This window comes from Hippopotamus amphibius, chromosome 15 (genome assembly GCF_030028045.1).
Source record: "Hippopotamus amphibius kiboko isolate mHipAmp2 chromosome 15, mHipAmp2.hap2, whole genome shotgun sequence".
Taxonomy (NCBI): domain Eukaryota; kingdom Metazoa; phylum Chordata; class Mammalia; order Artiodactyla; family Hippopotamidae; genus Hippopotamus; species Hippopotamus amphibius.
The window spans coordinates 4,938,329-4,957,602 of record NC_080200.1 but is presented as its reverse complement, the minus strand read 5'-3'; the positions used below and the strand labels follow the sequence as shown (position 1 = coordinate 4,957,602).

General features: G+C 54.3%; 1 protein-coding gene across 1 annotated transcript; it reads left to right on the top strand.

Annotated features, from left to right (window-relative positions):
* The first annotated feature begins 14,075 nt into the window (after positions 1-14,075).
* On the top strand, positions 14,076-19,274 carry TUBB4A (tubulin beta 4A class IVa). Its single transcript, XM_057709367.1, has 4 exons — positions 14,076-14,186; positions 14,723-14,831; positions 14,940-15,050; positions 17,634-19,274. The coding sequence occupies exons 1-4, from the start codon at positions 14,130-14,132 to the stop codon at positions 18,689-18,691; spliced, it is 1,335 nt and encodes a 444-aa protein (XP_057565350.1). The 5' UTR covers positions 14,076-14,129; the 3' UTR covers positions 18,692-19,274.

Sequence of the window (19,274 nt, the reverse complement as noted above, 5' to 3'; positions counted from 1 at the left end):
CTGAACAAGGATCGGATGCCGGCCCTATATTGAACTTTGTATTAGGCCTCTCGGGGGAATTAAGAGGTGACAACAATAACGATACTGGCTCGTGTTGACGCGAAGGTTGATGCCCAAACAAGCGTCACCTGGGAACTTGCTAGCTCTGCAAATTCTAGCACCTCAACTGAGACCTACTGACATTCTGGGAGCGAAAGCCCCTCGATCAGTGTCTGAAGGAGCTGTCCAGGAGATTCTGACACTTGCCCAAGCTGGAGAACCCACTGCATGGTACCAAGGTTGTTCCTTCACACCTGCTGTCCGTCCCCCCCCCCGCTTCCTGGAAGGTTCTTTCCCCAGATCTGCGGCCAGCTGTCCTGAGTAAGGAGGATGAATTAAGCTCCAGCCCCTACTTTCACTCTCTTCCAAAACCCTACTACAGTGATAGTGAAGCGACTGTTTTAAAACCTAAACCAAAAGTTGTCAGCCATCGGAGTGGAATGCCAAATATAATTTCCCTAGCCAAATGCCACGATCACCACCGTGTCTCAAGCCTCAGTTATTGATGAACTTCTGCCAGCTCTGAGAGACAGTGTGGTGGGTGGCAGCTAAAATAGAAGCGTTGGTTGAAAGTAAATTCCCAAAAGAGATACCAGCTCTGCTCCCCATCAGGGTGGAAACGCAGCCGTTTTGGGTTTTTTGTGTTTTTTTTTTTTCCTCCAGACAGCGGAAATGGCAGCGTCTCTGGTGGGAGGAACGCAGCTGATGGTGGAAGAGTCACGCTAAAGGCATGTGTTAAACAAATGTGTGAACTTGAATGCAGGAGTTGAAACTTTCCCACCTTGACCCTTGACCCCCACTCACCAGCCAGGACCTGAAAGATGGGGATGGTGGGATCCTTTCTCTGAGGAACCTGACCAACCAGGAAGATAGATCTAAAGATACCAAGGCCAAAAAGCCCTCCCCAGATACCATTGCTCTGTCAAGAAGCTCACAGACCATAGGCCAGTTTGTTTGTGATTAAGCCCTACCCCACAGCAATGTCACAGAGGAGGGTTGCCTGAGCCGACGAAAAGAGGAATTCAGAGGACTCCCAGTCCCCATCTCGGACAACCCAAATGAAAGTGTCTTTCTCTCGGCCATGGTTACATCACCCCGTGAAATTTCCTTACTAGCAGTTTCTACCACGTGAGATATTCTTGTTCGTTTGTTTACTTGTTCATGGTGGTTTCTCCCATGAAATCGTTAATCTCCCAAAGAGGAACATCTTCACCTGCCTTGTTTCCATGCTACATCCAGTACCTAGAAAATTGCAGGCCTCGGTCACATTGGTGGATTGATTTAATGAATGAATGAATGACTGAGGTATAGCATAACAGTTACGAGCATGGGCTCTAGTGGTGGACAAACTGCACTCTGATGCTGAACGCTTTGTTTAATTGTTTTCATTGTGAAGCAGCTGGGGAAATTCAAAAGAAGACTTTCCTAGCATGTGCAAATCATGTGAAATTCAAATTTCAGTGTCCACAAATAAAATTGTATTGGCACACAGCCATGCTCATTTGTCTGTTTCCATATTGTCTGTGGCAGTTTTTGCAATCTTACGGCAGAGTGGAGTAGTTACAACAGAGATGGTCTGGCCCACAAAGCCCCAAATATTTACTGTCTTTGTCCCTTTCAGAGGAAAATTTGCTGCCTCTGCTCTGGAGTCTTGAATTTCAGGCCTCAAATGTCTTGCTGTGTGATTTTGGGCAAGCTGCTTCACCTCTATGGGCCTCACTTTTCACATCTGCTAAAAGGGAATAACTGCAGGTCTCAAAGCATAGCTGTGAGCAGTGCCAGGCATGTGGCAAATGCTCATTCCAGGTGAGCTGGAGCCCTGACTCTTTTCTACAATTCCAATATGTGAATGCAAAAAAACTAAGACTTCAAAAGTTGAAGTCATCGAGCCAAGGACTGAAAGTGACTGTTCCGAACGCTCTCCACACCAAGGGGCTTAGCAGAGTTCTGTTCACCCCCACCAGAGCGGGGAAACAAAGCCTGGCAGCCTGGGGAAGGCTCAGGCCACAGCCAGGGAGCACCATGACGTATTGTTGTGGTCGGGACATCTGAGATAGGCAGCCCCGCCCACTAAGGAGCTCTCAGCATCTGCTGCCTAGCACCCCACTGTTTAGTACAGTCGCAACTCTGTGCTCAGCTGTCTCTCCAAGGTAAGCGTGGGCCCTGGTTTTCGTCACCTCTAGAGGAAGAGCCTGAACTCTCACTGTCACCATCACAGGGCTCAAGGGAGGGACTGGGCAGGAAGCAGTTGGAGGGGGAGCATCCTTCTTCCCCCTTTGATGGCCAGCAAACAGGCACCTCCTCCAGGAAGTATGCCTTGATTTTTCCTAGCAAAACTCACCTCCTTCTCTCTGGGTTCCTGACTGCCCCCATCCTGTATGTGGCCTGCCCCAGTGTCAACTTTCCACTGGCCTGAATTCTCTGTGTCCCCCAGGGCAAAGGCAAAACCTGAAAGAGACCCTTAGCGATTGCCGGGTAAGTGCACAGTGAGAGGGCACAGGACCCAGTGGGGGCCTATGAACCAAGAAAAGAAGAAAAACGAGAAGGAAAGCTAGTGGGACGCTAATACAGAGCACAGGGAAGCTGATACAGGCTAGTGAGAAGCTAATACAGAGCACAGGGAGACCAGCTTGATGCTTTGTGATGTTTTGTGAAGACTGAAAGGGGTGGGATAGGGAGGTTGGGAGGGAGGCTCAAGAGGGAAGGGATATGGGGATATATGTGTACATGTGGCTCTTTCATTTTGACGTACAGCAGAAACTGACACAATAGTGTAAATCAATCATACTCCAATAAAGATTAAAAAAAAAAAAACAACTGAATAAGGTTGGTCTCGAGCCGAGGGCATATTCACGTGTTGAAGGAGGAAATTGATACAGAGAGGGGAAATGTGTTCTCCAAGTTAGTCAGGTCTCTGGAAAAGCTGGATCTGAGTCTCCTCAGGCCTTGGATAGGCCAGGAAAACACAGGCCTGGCACATCCGTGCGCCTGTGATACTGTGTAAACGTGACAAGGCATGATGGCATAATCAGGCCTTGCGAGGTTGGAGTGCCTCACCAGCTACTCCAGAATCGCGTGTTTCCAACATGATGTGTGTTTAAGGATCAGGAAAGGGGGGCGTCCATGCATGCACCGGTGTGTTTCTGGTTGAGGAACAACAGTAGTACAAGATCCAAACCACTTGACTTCAGATCCCAGCTCTACCTCTTGCTAGTTGGACAATCTTGAACAAATGCCTTCACCTCTCTGCCTTGAGGTTCCTATTCAAGAAGTGTAGCTAACACAGGGACCACCTCCTAGGATTACTGTTCAGAATTGGGAGCCAGAACAGCACCTGGCAGACAGTAGGTGCTCTTCAGGACTAGTCATCTTTGCTGCCAGTGGAGCTGACAGTCTGGTGCCTCCGTGTGACTGTAGGCAGGGGTTCGATCTTGTGGACGAAGCACCAGGGTCCAGAAACGAGGGCAGACACCTGGGCGAAAAGATAGGCAAGAAATATTCAGAATGGAAATAGCCAAAAAGGACACTGAAAGAGAAATGGTCAGATGATCAATCATAGAATGAGTTCAGTGATCAAGCCGTGGAGCAGGTTGAGTCATCTCTTCGGGGCTCGATAGAGATCTCTAAGGGCTAAGAAAACAAAGAATGCGGATTTGGTTTCAGAGCAAAGATACATTTGCATAGCACATATCTAGAAGGTATATAAAAAGCTAGGGGGATTCAGGAAAATGATCTGAAAAAGAGATCGTGGACCTTTCACTGGATAAGCTTCTGCCCACTTGCATTTTCCATGTTTGTTTTGTTTTGGTTTTTGTGTGTGTGGTAAGTACAGAATCGTGGTCAGGTGTGAGCACACAAAGAAAAAAAAACTGACCACACACACACCAAAAAAAACCTTTTTTAAACAGAAAAAAAAAAAAAGAAACAGAGAGAGAAAGAAACCAGGGCCCTGAGCTGTTTGGAGGAAGGGAAAATTTAACACTGGTGACATCAAAGGCAGGAAATGGTGTTTCCCTGCTAATGACAGTGGAAGGACACAGAGATGGGGAAGACCCGGGCAGACCAGAGCCGGCCCTGGGTACCCCTCAGAGGGGCCCCATCTGTGAAAAACCAGCTCATTGTGCTGGGAAGCTGGCCAACCTGCCCCAGGAAGGAAGCCCCAGCAGGGCTACCACCTGAAAGGGACTCTCCAACTGCCCAGACAGGCAGTCACCAGACAGACACCAGTGTAAAATAGACATCCCCATTCTGGCAGTACACAATCACACAAACCGAGACAGACACACAAACACACCACACAGACATACACACACTCACAGTCTCACACACACACACTGAGACCCATAATCACAGATACACAAGAGTAGCCACCAAAGCTAGCCACAGACACATATTCGGAGCATATACACCAAGAGTAGGACACACAGTCACAGACCCACAATCACAAGCATCCCAAAACAGTGGTGAAGATACACCGTACAGGCATGTACACACACAGTCACACACTAAGACATGCCCAGAGATGCAATCACAGTTACACAAGATCCGCTGCCCAAGCTAGCCACGAGCACACAAAAGGACACATCCGTGCCCATGGTCACACATATGCACTAACACAGGGCCTGAAAGAGTCTCAAAGCCTCTGGGACATACATTCAGAGACACACAATATTGGATACCCAGAGGCCACCAAAGGCACTCAAGTCACACGCTGACGCAGGCTGACCTGGAGAGACTGGCAAAGACACAAAGTACAAGAAACACAGGTCGCGTCCCCAGTGGAGATCCAGGCTGCACCCTTCGAGCCACCCAACATCCATCCCCCAACAGAGGGGACCCAGGCCCTCCTTCTGGGGGCCTACCCCTCCCTCCCCTAAGGAACCTGTGGGTCCCTTTCCTTGGTAGTGGCACCCAGTGTAGGCCGCGGGCGACCCCTGGTGGACCGGGCGCCCCAGTCCAGGGCTGCATGTAATGGGTGGGTGGGTGGGAGGGGGCCGTCTAGGCAGAAGAGAAAGAAAGGTGCTTCGGCATCAACTGCAAAGCCCGAAGGAAGGTGCGTGGCAACGGGGGAGGGGGGACACGGGCAGCCGGAGCGGGATCAGACAGGGCCTTGGACGCGGGAACAGAGCGTGGGAAGCAGGAGTGGGACGGAAGACCCTCATCCGTCCCAACTCAGTGCCATCCCGGGTCCCCGCGGGGAGGGTGCTGCTCCGGGTACTGAGGAAGACCCGGTCAACCCGGAGGCGAATTCCCATTGGTCTGCCCCCGACCAATGAGGAGCGGAGAGGGCTCCCGGCGGGGCGGGGCCGGACAGGGCAACTGTTGTTGGGGATGGAAGGGTCCCGCCTGCCCAGTCTGGCCCTAAGCCGGAAAATGACCACCAGGGAATCGCCCAAGATCTGCACTGCCCAGCATGGAGACGGCTGGGCCAGGAGGACTCTCGTCAACCCCGATATGACTTTGACCCGAGGGACCCTGAAAAAAGTGGGTTAGCCCCTCCCAGAGCTGACCCTAATCTCCCAAGCCCAGACCACTCCCCAGCCCGTCCCCCCCCACCGCCCCCACTTCCTGGTCCTTCTCCACAGGCCCGTCCCACTTCCCTTTCATTCTCCCAGGCCCCGCCCACTTCCCAGCTATCAGCTTCCCATGCCTTGCCCACCCCCCCAGTCTAGCACACTTTCCCGTCATTCTCCCTGGGCCCCGCCCACTTCCTAGCCATCATTGTCCCAAGCCCTGCCCATCCCCCTAGTCCCGCCCACTTTCCCGTCATTCTCCCTAGGCCCCGCCCACTTCTCAGACATCAACCTCCCAGGCTTTGCCCACTGTCCTGCCCCACCCCCTTTTCTATAATACTTTCCTTCCACCTGCACCACCCTCTCCCCAGGTTCCGCCCTTCTACTGTCTCCTATCTGAAATCCTCTCCCTGTCCTGGGTTACACTTTTCCAGAACTCTCTGCCCCCTTCCCAGTCCATCCCCATCCCTAGTCTGACTTCCCTGAGGACTCCAGAGCCTGCGGGTCTCTGAGCATTTCGTCTGGACATTTAGGCCCCGCCCATTTTGTTCCTCTCTACCTTCTTCCATACGCCACCCACACTTTCAAGACCTTACCCCAAATCAGTCAAGTCCCTGTGTGGGATGGCGGCTCCTAGCTAACGGAGTCAGAAAGGCCTCCGTTTCCCTGGCCCCTGGGCCATCCCTGGGGAAAGCCCCGCCCCCTTGGCCATCTAGTTACTGCCCTACAATGGGACACCCCCCCCCCACCTTGGTCCTCACCCTTCAGGCCAGCCTCTCCAGGGCCCTTCTCTCCAGCTCTAATCCCAGTCCGGGTGGGCGTGCCCACCCCTTCGCCCCTCCACAGTCGATAAGCTTACCACATACGGTCTTGGCGTTGCCCGAGCTGGTGGTCCGGTACCAGTGCCTGTGGCCGGGGGACCCACGCAGGACACCCCTGTCCCATCCACTGCCACCCTCCTGGACCGCCAAATTGTTGGCGGCTTTGGACTTGTTCTGTCTGTTGCTGGGTGAGCCCCCTCCTCACCATCCTTGAGCCCCACCATGCGGACACCCAGGGGACCGTGGAGGGGTCCGTCTTCCTGTCTTTATCTGAGGACCGCTAGGCTGGGGGCTGGCTGCCTGCCCTGGTGTGTGTACTTGGGCTGTGTGTCTTCACATCCGTGTGTGCATCAACCCTTTCTGGGACATCTGGGTCAGTGTGTGTCCATGTGAAGGGAGAAGATGGGGACGTTCCACTAGTGTGACTAGTGTGTCTACCTGTCTGGCTCTGGGTTCTGGGGTCAGCTTCTGCCTGTGCATCTTTTCCTTTTCCTTTTTTTTTTTTTAAGTCTTTCATATGATTTTATTTTCTGTATGCCTCTTCAAGTTGTGTGTCTGGGTCTGTCTGTGTGTCTGCAGTGGGGGAGGTATGTTTGTGTTGTGTAATCTCTGTGTATGTTTGACAGTGTGTATGATGTGTGCCAGGCCCTGAGTGTCTGCATGTCTGGGGCTGGTCTGTGTTGCTCTTATATCCATGTGAATGTATGATTCTGTGTGTACGCTCACGTACGTGTGTGCGCATGTGTACGTGCGCGTCCCTTTGGGTCTCTGGGTTGCATGTTGTGAGTTGTGTTGCGTGTTGTGTTGGCTTGGGGGAGCGGTGTGTTCATTGTGGGTGACTCCAATGCATGCACTTGATCTATGGGAGCCCTTGACTATGCATCTGGGTTGGGGGTGGATCCAATGGTATTTGTGTAGCCAAGATGTGGGAGGTTCTATTGGGGCCTATGTGTATTGCAGGTATAATGTTGCATCAAATGTCTGTGTGTGTACATCTGAGTCTGGGTCAGACTGTGTGGTTGTACTGTATAATTGTGTGTGTCAGACTCTGTGTGTGTGGGTATCTGTGTGGCCTGAGCTTGCCTGGAGTCTAGATGTGCGGCTGGCATATTCCCCAGGTGGGCAGAGCTAGTGACCAAAGCCCCCCTGGCTGGGGAGGGAAGGCCAGTCTGGGATGCTAGCTTTGCCCTCCCAGCCCAGAGAGGGAGCTGGAGACTGTGGGAGGCTGGGTTCCAGATGCCTGGCTCCACTGCCTGGCAGCTGCTGGAGACAGGCCCCATGGTCTGTCTGACTTCAGGATGGCGGGGTCAGGTGTGAGGCTCCAGATACTGTTCACACACAATTTTGCCACCAGTATCTCCCCTCCTGGCTCAGTCAGCCACAAAGTCATGGATATAGACATGCACACATACACAGATCCCAGACACAACCCCTCCCCCCCCACACACACGCACACACATGCACACACGACCCACACATCCATGGAAACAATGCGTAATCTCTCTCTCTCTCCCCTCTCCACACACACATACAGAAAGAGTGAGCCCTCCCACCCTTAACCCCTCATTATCCTAACCCCTTATCCTCCTCACTCACAGGACCCCACCTGTGAATGGGTCCCTGGGGCTCTCCTCTAGCCTCCTGGCCAGACCATCCTCCCTGCCCATGTCCCCATGTCCAGGCTGTGGAGATGCCAGAAGGACAGATGGCCAGAAGGCCTAAGGACAGTAAACCTCAGGTGACCCGTCTGTGAGTGGGGTCATCTCCACCCCCCACAGTCAGCCTCCCCATCGTGCTGAGTGAGACCAGCTTGCTGGTACCCCACATCCAGGGCTTCTTTTGCAATGACACCACCCTAACCCTAACCCTAACCCCCGGGTGGCCCATTACATCATCGAAGACTCGGCACTCATGAAGATGGGCTTCTTCATCTCCATCTTCACAGCAAGAGGCTTGGCCACTTTCACCCCAGACCATGGTGACACACCATGGGCAAGTTCACCCCTTTTTCTGGCAAAGTGGGAAGCCCCACCCATTATACATCTAAGGCAGGGGGAAGTACCACCTCTTTTTCTACTGAAATGGGAAATCTCACTGCTTGATGGCATAAATCCTTTCCCTGAGGAAAAGGTAAGATCCCCCCCCCCCCACCTTTTGACATAGTATAAAGGAAACACCCACCTCTCTGCCTTAGGTATGAAATATGTTCGGCCCCTTCCCTCCAGTGGACAGGGAAACCCCATCCCTTATATGCAGAAGGCAGGAAGCAGTCCTGCCCCATTTCTGGAGAGCTGGGAAATCTCCCCCTTTCAAGCATGGATCATCCTGCCTCTTTCTCCCAGTGACAAGGGAAGTTCCACCATCTTCAGGAATCTGGGAGGTAGTCTATCCCTTTTTCCTGGTATAACAGGAAGCCCCACCCCTTTCAGATATGGGACTGGACATCCTACCTATGTCTGACATAAACTAGGGAGATGCCCCACCTCTTTTCCTGGTATAACAGGAAGTCCCGCCCCTTTCAGAAATGGGACCACCTTCTCTTAGTGATATGGGAAGCCTTATCCTTTGGCTTGGGAAGTCTTGCCCGTTTCAGGCACGAGGGTGGGATAAGTCACCCATTTGTGTTTCTGTGATGGAATGAGAAGCCCCACCCTTTTGCCTGGTTTAGTGGGAAACAACGATCTCCTTTCTATACGAGCCCGAGACAAAGAGCTGGGGGTTTTCCTCTCTTGTTGGTCCCCCTGCCCTCCACAGTGACCCCTCAGCCCTCCGACGTGGCCCCACAGATCAGCCTGGGAGAGTTCATTCGTGTCAGGGGCCTGCAGCTGAGCTCGCCAGCCTTCATGAGCAGCACTTACATGGCCATGACCTACAAGCAGCTGGGCGCCTTCCTTGTTGGGGGTCTGGCCAGCTGCTCCCTGACCAGCATCTCCAAGATGACCACAGGTCACCTGCGGCCCCACTTCCTGGCTACGTGCCTGCCCGACCCAGCCTCCTTCAACTGCGAAAGCGGATACATCACCAACTACACCTGCACAGGGCACCCCGAAGATGTCCTTCAATGCCAGGCAAGTGGGTGGGCAGGGAGAAGAACCCAGGAAGCGTCCCCACACCACCCCAGCCCCAGCGGATGTCCACCCTCCCCCTGCCCATCCCCCAGGAAATCCTTCTATGCGGAGGACGCCTCCATCGGGATGTACTCCATGGTGTATCTGGTGGTGAGTGTCGGCGGGAGGTGGGTCGCACACCCAGCATGGCCAGAAAATGCTCCATTGTCCCCCCCAACCCGCCTCCACCCCATGTTTGGTGCCAGCAGTGCCAGGCACAGATTCCGTAGAGCTTGTGTGTTCCCTTGGAGTCAGAAGGGCAAGAACAGGGAGGGCCTATCTCCTCTTAAGATTCATTCAGCATCCCTGTCCCAGAACAGCAACTTCCAGAACCCTCTGTCTCCCCCTCCCTGCAGCTGCAGAGGGCCCGTGCCAGGCTGTGTCCATGCCCAGGGCTGGGCTCCACCAAGGGCAGGGGGAAGGGAAATCAGACCCAGCTGAGGTGTAGATCTAAGGTTTGGGTAATAAAGTGGCAGGAGGAGCGGGGCAGGGGATGGGGTAGGGGGAGCCTCTGGGAAGGAGCTGATGACTCATGGGCATAGACTCGGGTGGCAGAAGCGGATCGCACACATCGGAGCTGGCCCAGAGCACCCAGGCACCATGGTGGACAGACACAACAACACAGAAGTCCTGGCCACAGTGCATGTGATAGTCACATGGCTGCCTCCACACCAGCAACATTTTCTTCCCGAAAGACAGCCCATTCGACTACCAGCACCACCACCACCCCCTCCCCCATTTTTTTTTTAAGACCAAGTTACAAAGTAACTACAGCTTCCTTAGTGAGAAAAGTGCAGGGCTTTGAAGCTGGAATGCACATGCTCTATTCCCAGCTTCAACTGTGTGTAACATCGGGTGAGACACTCAACCTCCTTGGGCCTCTGTTTCCTCATCTGTAAAATGGGTGTGAAAATAGCACTTGCCTCCTAGGTTGTGGTTTCATGAGTTAACACCTAAATGAGCTGATACACTCAAAGCGTTTAGAACAGGATCTGGCCTAAAGGTCACTGTTATCATTAATTACAGGCAAAACAGACTCCCTCCTTCACGGGGGAGTGGGAGTGGTTTGGGAGCTGGATGCATGCCAACAATGCCTAGAGGTGCACAGACAGATCACACACAACTAGGAGGCACGCCTTGCCCCGACTTTATGGACCGAGTGGTCAATTTTGTGAACAGCATGCTCTGGGTCTCGGGGAATTTTCCCCCACTGCTAAGTGTTCCTCAAGTGCCCATGGTTGATTTCTCCCTGAAATACATAACAGCCACTGTCCCGTTCTTCCTGCTCATCTCAAGGAAGTAAATTTCACCTGATGTCTAAAGATGGGATTTTTTTTTTTTTTCTGTTTTCCATTTCAAAATCAAGAGCCCAAACTCTGCTTTTTGAGGGTTCCCTGATGAGGCCAACCAGCTTCAATCTGACCCTGGCGGAAAGTGGCAGTGCCAGGTCTCAGTATAAGCCTACCTGGAGGGTCTCACCTGCCTCTTGGGAAATCATTCACCATCTAACAAGTCTCCCAACATTAGTATGTCGTTAATAGCGTGACGTTCTCTTACAATGATGATTTCGGGAACCACAGCCCCTGCCCTCTTTAGAGGCTGAAATCCATTTCTATACCAAACTGACAGGCTCAGACAGGCAGGTGGGCGCAAAAACACAACCGTGTGGTGGGTGGAGTCCCTCTGGATACCCGCTCCTGGGGTTTCAAGGCTCTGCCCACCCACCTTCCAGCTCTATGTACAGGCCAGTTCCTGGGGACGGAAAATCTGGCTCTTACGGCCCACCATCCAGCTCCTTTTCTTGTCCCTGGCTCTGTTCACTGGTTACATCCGGGTCTTGGACCATTGGCACCACCCCTATGATGCCATCTTCAGATTCTTGCAGGGAGTTTTGATGGCTTTCTGGGTGGTAAGGGATACAGTTGGACACCAGGGTACCAGGGAGGGTCTGCTTGCGCGGGAGCTGTTGGGTACACCTGGTACTCCTCATCCCCCATGAAGGGAGCCCAGGAGAGGCCAGACTGGAGAGGGAGCGGCCATAGGGTGTAGGTGACATCAGCCCACCCCAACCCCTCCCCACTCCCCTGCAGGCTTTCTACGTCACAGGCAATGCCAAGTCCCAGGCAATGCCAAGTCCCAGAAACTCCAGGTGCTAGAAGACCACCCATCCCCTGCTCACCACTTTCCTCCCCATTTCCCCTCTCTGTATTCCTCCCCTGAGGGCCCTCAGGAAACCTAAGGGATTCCCCGATGCAGAGAAAGAGGGCACCCCCTACTCTCCAAGGACTGTGCTCTCCAGGGGGCTATCCCTTCCCAGGAAGCTCACCTGGAGCTCAGCCCTGACCCCACATCAGCCCCGCCCTGGTGGGGTGACACAGGAAGCCCCATTTTTCTGGGACTGAACCCCAAACCAGCCCCTCCCAGCCCGTCCACTTCCACTTCTATGTTTTGATGATTCTTGATATGTTAAATAATGACACACCAACACAGGGTTTATGAACTTTTAATAGATATTAACATGGCTTGATGGACCTCCTATTTCAATTCTGGAACCATGTCTCAGGGATCCGCTATAACATTTGATAACCTCAGAAGTCTCAGTCAGGTTTCTCGACCTTGGCTGTTGCCATTGGGGCCAGATCATTCTTTGCTGCGGGGGCCGTCCTGACACGGAGCAGCCGCCCTAGGCTCCACCCACTGGATGTCAATAACAACCCCAAGTCGTAAGGATCAAAAATGACTACAGACCTTGTCAAGTTTCCCCTGGGTGGGGGGGTAGGGAATCACCCCCAGCTGAGAACTCCTGGGTTAGGGGATTCTACTGACTCCCCAGAGACTGTGCTCCATAATCATCTGACCTACTGAGGTCCGGGGATGCTGCACATATTTCAGTAACAAATGAAGGCAGGAGGTAATTCACAGATGCTGGGGGAACCGGAGGGGGTCACCCTTGTTTGTACTCTCTGATCCAGCAGGAATTTATTCTGCCGTCTAGTGTGAGGCTAAAGATCTAACTCGGTTTTGTTTTTGTTGGTTTTTTCTCAAATAATTAACACAGGGTTCCTCAACCTTGAGCACTATGGACATTTGGACCAGATAATTCTTTGGGGGGAGGGGGAAACTGTCCTGGGCACCTTAGAATATTTAGCAACATCCACTCACTAGAGGACAGTAGCGCGTTCGCTCACGCTCGTGCACGGCTACGCACCATCCAGGAATAACAACCAAAAATGTCTCGAGACATTGCGAAGTGTCCCTGCAGGGCAGAATCACTCCCTGTTGAGAACCACAAAATTGGAAGCCACTGGCGAGAACATTAGGTCCCAGCTCTTCAGTCGACCTGGCTAACCCCACCCCCAGCCCGCAGTAGCCAGAGGCCAAAGAGGAGGAGGAGGTGGCAGGCTGGGGTGGCAGAGCTGGAGGCTGCCAGCAGAAGGTGGCCCCAAGAAGTCTGGCCTTCCTTGTGGGGCAGCACAGAAAGTCTTGCCCAGCATGACAATAATAATTGTGATACTAATAGCTGCAATTTATTGTTTACTCTGTGAGGGGAAACTGGGGCCATCTCGTTGTTAACTGGGCCATCTCTTGGACCCTCCCAACTGCCTAGAGGGCAGGTATTCTTGACGGCCCCATCTTGCAGGAAATTCAACCAGAGAGAGGCAAAGTGACCTGTGCAAGGTCACATACTAATAAGAAATGCAAAGGCAGAGCGATGAATTGGAACAAATTATAACAATGGAACCAGAGGAGGAGCTGATCTAGGGGAAGCAAGGCAGCCCCCCAGGGGCCCTCTATGCCTGCAATATGTAATCCAGCTATAAGTATTAATCTCTGATGTTCGACTCAGGCAAGGCTGAGGGTGACCCCACCTAGGACAGACCCAAAGCCCAATAGAGGTGTCCAGTTTGACGGCATAGTCCCCCCAAAACCTCCATCAGCTTCCACAAGCATCCGCAGTCGAACATGGAAGGAAAATGTGGTTTTACTTACTACGCAGCTTCAAGACAAGGCCTGCAGGAATCGATCGCCCCCACCTCCCCAAACTGTCCGCTACTCCGGAGCGGCCAGCGCGGCCCCACTAGGAGCCGTCCCGGTTAATGCGAGGGTTCTGGCTAAAGGAGAACTAAATGGGATGGGGAGGGAGGCTTGGGACGGAGAAACTGAGGCAGGGACGTTCGGGGAGGGAGCGGGGAGAGGCAGAATCTCCCAGCTGCTTGTTTACCGGGCACTCTTCCCCCTCCCCCCGCCCAATCCCTGCGAACCCCGGGTTGCCAGGCCTGGCTGGGGGCGGGAGGGATGGGATGGAAGGACTTGGTACTGATCGCACCTGAGGGGCCTCACCCTCACGGCCCAAGGTGGGGGCGCACGGGGCCCCGGTGTGCCCCAGCCCCTGCCCCCCGCCCGAGGTCTCCAGGCTGCAAGGGAGGGGGATCAGTCCATCCCCGCACCCTGCGTCCCGGGGCGGGACCAGGGGGCGGAGCAGGCCGGTGACCGGCCGTGACGCGAGCCCCGCCCGCTCATATAGAGGCGCCCCGGGGGCGCAGGGACCGTGCTTCGCCGCCGCTCCCGCCGCGTCCACCTACCGCCCAGCCGCCGCAGTTCCCAGCATCAGCACCAGCGCCGCCGCGTCCACCATCCGCGCCACCGCCATGCGGGAGATCGTGCACCTGCAGGCCGGCCAGTGCGGCAACCAGATCGGAGCCAAGGTGCGCGGGGGACCGGACCCGGGGAGGCGGCCGAGAGATGCGAAACGTGGTCCCCTGAGCTCCGCAAGAGCGCCATCACGGGCCTTTTGAGGGACGGGGTCCCCCAGGAGGCCAGCACCCCAGGGACGATGGGGGAGGGGCGCAGGGGGCAGAGCCAAGCTGGGAACAAAGAGCCGATAGGGGTGGGGTCCAGTCTTCTGTCCGCTTGCCACAGCTGGCTTCACAGCTGGCCCACTGTCCCCTCCACACGCACAAAGAGACCCCGCCCCTCCCCGCGGCAGCAGCCAGGGAGCGCTGACACCAGCCCGCTAGGCTGGGGCAGTGAATCTGCTCCACCCCGCCCCCACCGCTCCCTTCTTGCTGCCTCATCCTCGCCCCCCTCCCCCATGCCTCCAGGTCCCCCATTCACCTTGCGGGGGGACAGGTGGCAGCTAGGGAGGTGATTGGGGGTCCTGAGCCCAGAAGATGGAGATGGGGGCAGACCTGGCCCCTGGCTCCCCTTCTCTTGGTCCTTACCACCGCCCACCCCCCTCCAGTTTTGGGAGGTGATCAGTGATGAGCACGGCATCGATCCCACTGGCACATACCATGGCGACAGTGACCTGCAGCTGGAGAGAATCAATGTGTACTACAATGAGGCCACAGGTAAGGGGCAGGGGGCACCTGCCAAAGCGCAGGCGGGGAGGGCCTGGGAGGGGACAGGATGCTGGTTCCTGGCGCTGACCAAGCTGTTCTCCATCTGCTTCGCTGCAGGAGGAAATTATGTCCCCAGAGCCGTGCTGGTGGACCTTGAGCCGGGCACCATGGACTCTGTCCGCTCAGGCCCCTTCGGCCAGATCTTTCGTCCTGACAACTTTGTGTTTGGTGAGTCACAGCCATGAGACACAGGCAGGGAAGCCCCCCTCCCCCAATTCTTTCACTTCCACATGCTTGGTGAAAATTCTCCACCTAGCATCTAGATTCAGGAACCCAGAACCCAGTGGGGAAAGCAGATACACAGGCCACTGTGGGAATCCAGGGGAGGCATCTGATACAATGGGGGAAGGTGCAGGGTAGGGAAGGCTTCCCGGAGGAGGTGGCATTTTAATTTAACAGTATGGACCTGAGCCAGACTGCAGTGTTCAAATCCCAGCTCTGCCACTTCATGCAATTGACAAATACTTATTAAGTACCTACTGCATACCAGGCCCTGCTTTAACCCCTGGGAATATAGCCAAGAACAAAACAAACAAAGCTCTATGCCCTCTCCCTGCCCTTCTGGAGCTGACGTCCTGGTGGAGGGAGCTGGGAAGATAAATAAATGGGAAGAGAAGCCACTGATTGAGACAGCTGGATGATTTTGGACAGGTCCTTCAATCTCTCTGTGCCTGTCTCCTCATCTTTAAAACAGGGATTACACAAAGACTTGCTTTTCAGGATTGTGAGTCTTAAAGCCACTCACATGTGTAAAAAGCCTAGAACAATGCCTAGCACAGAGGAAAAAATAAATAAGCATTTCATGTTTTGTTGCCATTTTTATTATTATTATTATCACTATTAATGTCTGCAGCCTAAAAGATGAATAAGACTTGGGCTGACCAAAGGGCAATGAAAGGAGGAAAGGTATGCAAGACAGAAGGAACAGCATATGCGGAGACAATGGGCACATTTGCAGCCCTCAGATTGAAGGGACATGCACACTCAGAACAACCATCTAGGAAACCTTTCCTGGTACCTCTAGGTCAAGCTAAATGCACACCCCCTGGGACCTCAGGCCCCAGGCTCCCCCGCCTCCCCAGCACCTCGCCTCTTAGTACACAGTAGTTTAGTCTGGAGTCTAGGGATTAACAGGACAAGCTGTGTGACCTTGGATGAATGACTTCCCCTCTCTGGTCTGTGCAAAGATTCAGCAAGATAATGATGATTCTGTGTGGGGATGGCACACAATAGGCCTTCAGGAAATGGCTACGGGTGGCTCCAGTTGGGCCAAAAAATCCTGTGGCCCATGGGAGGTGAGGCAGAGGCGACGGTGCTAAAAGTGTGGGCTCAGGTTCCAGACCACCCAGTTCAAATCCTATTTTCTCAGAGGAGGTGACATAGAACAGAGACCTGAAGGAAGAGTCAGTCATGCAAGTACCTGGGGGGAGAGCATTCCAGGCAGAGGGAACAGCACACACAAAGGCCCTGGGGCAGGTTCAGACCTGGTGTGTTGGAGGAACAGTGAGGAGGCCCATGTGGCTGGAGTAGAGTGAGTGAGGGGGAGAAAGGGAGGAGGGGAGGTCAGGGAGGGGACAGGGTAGGTCAGGCAGGGCCTTGTGGGCTGCAGGAGGACTTGGGCTTTTATCTCAGGGATGGGGGAGCCCTGGAGGGCTGTGGGCAGAGGAGGGACAGGACCTGTGTCAGGTGCTCACGGGTGCCCTCTGGCTGCTGCAAAGAGAACAGACTGGGGAGGCTGTGGGCTGCAGCTGCGGGGACCAGGGCAGAAGCAACTGTTTTGATCCAGATGGGTGATGAGGGGGCCAGACCAGGATGGAAGCAGAGGAGGGAGCAAGAAGAAATGTTACCTGTTCACAAAAATACCAGCCGATATTCTAATCCTAATCCTTGTCGTCTAGTTTCCCTTGTAATCCCTTGTGAAATTACAGACGATGAGTGTGATTAATTTAAAAAACAGGTTTATCAGTGCTATGGAGAAAAATCAAGCATGGAAGAGCAATTAGAAATGGGGAGGGTTGTAGTTTCATCATATATAGCGTGACACATTAATTGTACCTAATACAATTATTGTGAGCATTAAATAAGATAATAAATTATAAGGCTTAGGTAAGTGTCAGGTATACAGCAAACTCAATAAATTGTAGCTATTTAAAAGAAAAGAAAGAAAAGAAAAGAAAAGAAAAGAAAAGAAAAGAAAAGAAAAGAAAAGAAAAGAAAAGAAAAGAAATGGGTAGGGTTTGCAGTTGTACAGAGTGGTCAGGCAGAGCCTCATTGAGGGTAATGAGGTCCTAAAGGAGGGGAAAGACAGAGCCATATGGGTATCTGAGGGAACAGCATTCCAGGCGGATGGAATAGCATACACAAGGGCCCTGAGGCAGGACTGTGCCTGGTGTGTTGGAGGGACAGCAAGGAGGCCTGTGTATCTGGAGCTGGCAGGGGGTAGGCAGGAAGGAAGGGACAGGGCAGGTCATTCAGGGCCTTGTGGGCCAATGGAAGGACTTAGGCTTTTACTGGAAGATGGAAGAACTGGGGTGATTTTGAACTAAGATGGGACATGATTTAGGTTTTGTCAGGATCCTTCTGGCTGCTGGACGAAGGGCAGCAAGGATGGAAGCCAAGAGAACAATTAATCAATTATTATTACTATTATTATTTTGTTATTATTATTCAACTACTAGGATGGCTGGGGGTGGGGTGGAGGGTGGGCTCTCCCCATGTCATCCTGGGTGTCCCCTCCCCTTCCCTCTTCAGGCCAGTCCGGAGCCGGCAACAACTGGGCCAAGGGCCACTACACGGAGGGCGCCGAGCTGGTGGACGCCGTCCTGGACGTGGTCCGGAAGGAGGCGGAGAGCTGCGACTGCCTGCAGGGCTTCCAGCTGACCCACTCGCTGGGCGGGGGCACAGGGTCCGGGATGGGGACCCTCCTCATCAGCAAGATCCGCGAGGAGTTCCCGGACCGCATCATGAACACCTTCAGCGTGGTGCCCTCACCCAAGGTGTCGGACACGGTGGTGGAGCCCTACAACGCCACCCTGTCGGTACACCAGCTGGTGGAGAACACGGACGAGACCTACTGCATCGACAACGAGGCGCTGTACGACATCTGCTTCCGCACCCTGAAACTGACCACCCCCACCTACGGGGATCTCAACCACCTGGTGTCGGCCACCATGAGCGGGGTCACCACCTGCCTGCGCTTCCCAGGCCAGCTCAACGCCGACCTGCGCAAGCTGGCGGTGAACATGGTGCCCTTCCCGCGCCTGCACTTCTTCATGCCCGGCTTCGCGCCGCTGACCAGCCGGGGCAGCCAGCAGTACCGGGCGCTGACAGTCCCCGAGCTCACCCAGCAGATGTTCGACGCCAAGAACATGATGGCCGCCTGCGACCCGCGCCACGGCCGCTACTTGACCGTGGCCGCCGTGTTCCGGGGCCGCATGTCCATGAAGGAGGTGGACGAGCAGATGCTGAGCGTGCAGAGCAAGAACAGCAGCTACTTCGTGGAGTGGATCCCCAACAACGTGAAGACGGCCGTGTGCGACATCCCGCCCCGCGGCCTGAAGATGGCCGCCACCTTCATCGGCAACAGCACGGCCATCCAGGAGCTGTTCAAGCGCATCTCGGAGCAGTTCACGGCCATGTTCCGGCGCAAGGCCTTCCTGCACTGGTACACGGGCGAGGGCATGGACGAGATGGAGTTCACCGAGGCCGAGAGCAACATGAACGACCTGGTGTCCGAGTACCAGCAGTACCAGGACGCCACGGCGGAGGAGGGCGAGTTCGAGGAGGAGGCCGAGGAGGAGGTGGCCTAGGGCGGCCTCCATCACTTCACCTCCGCCCCCTGCTAGGATGCTGACCTTTGACCCCCAAGAACCCCCCTTCACCTCCCAGCCTGACCCACCTCTGACCCTATAACCTTGCACCTGTTCCCCTGACCCTTGAGCCCCACTTCATCTCCGACCCCTTTTGAGCTCTCCCACCTTGGACACCTCCATGAGCCCTGCTTCAGTCTGACCCCACAAGCCCCACCTTTAACTCCATGATCCCTTCTTCACCCCTGACCTCTTCACCCTTGACCTCCCTACAAGCCCCACTGCACCTGCATACCTCTAAGCCCTGGTTTATTTTGCCCCTCCTTCTGAGCCTCTCCCTTCATCTCTGAACTTGCCTTACCTTTGACCCCACAAGCCCCACCCGCCCTCTGACCCCACCTTGTCTCTGGATCCCGTGAGCCCCCATTTCTTCCCTGAATTCACTCCCCTCAGCTCCTGCCAACCTTGGCTTTCCAGGGGTGCTGCTGGGGGAAAAAGAAGCCCTGGAGCATGTGGACAAGAGAGGCTGCTTCCCGACCCCCCCACCTCCCCACCTCACCCTCAATAAATTGTTTTGCTGCCA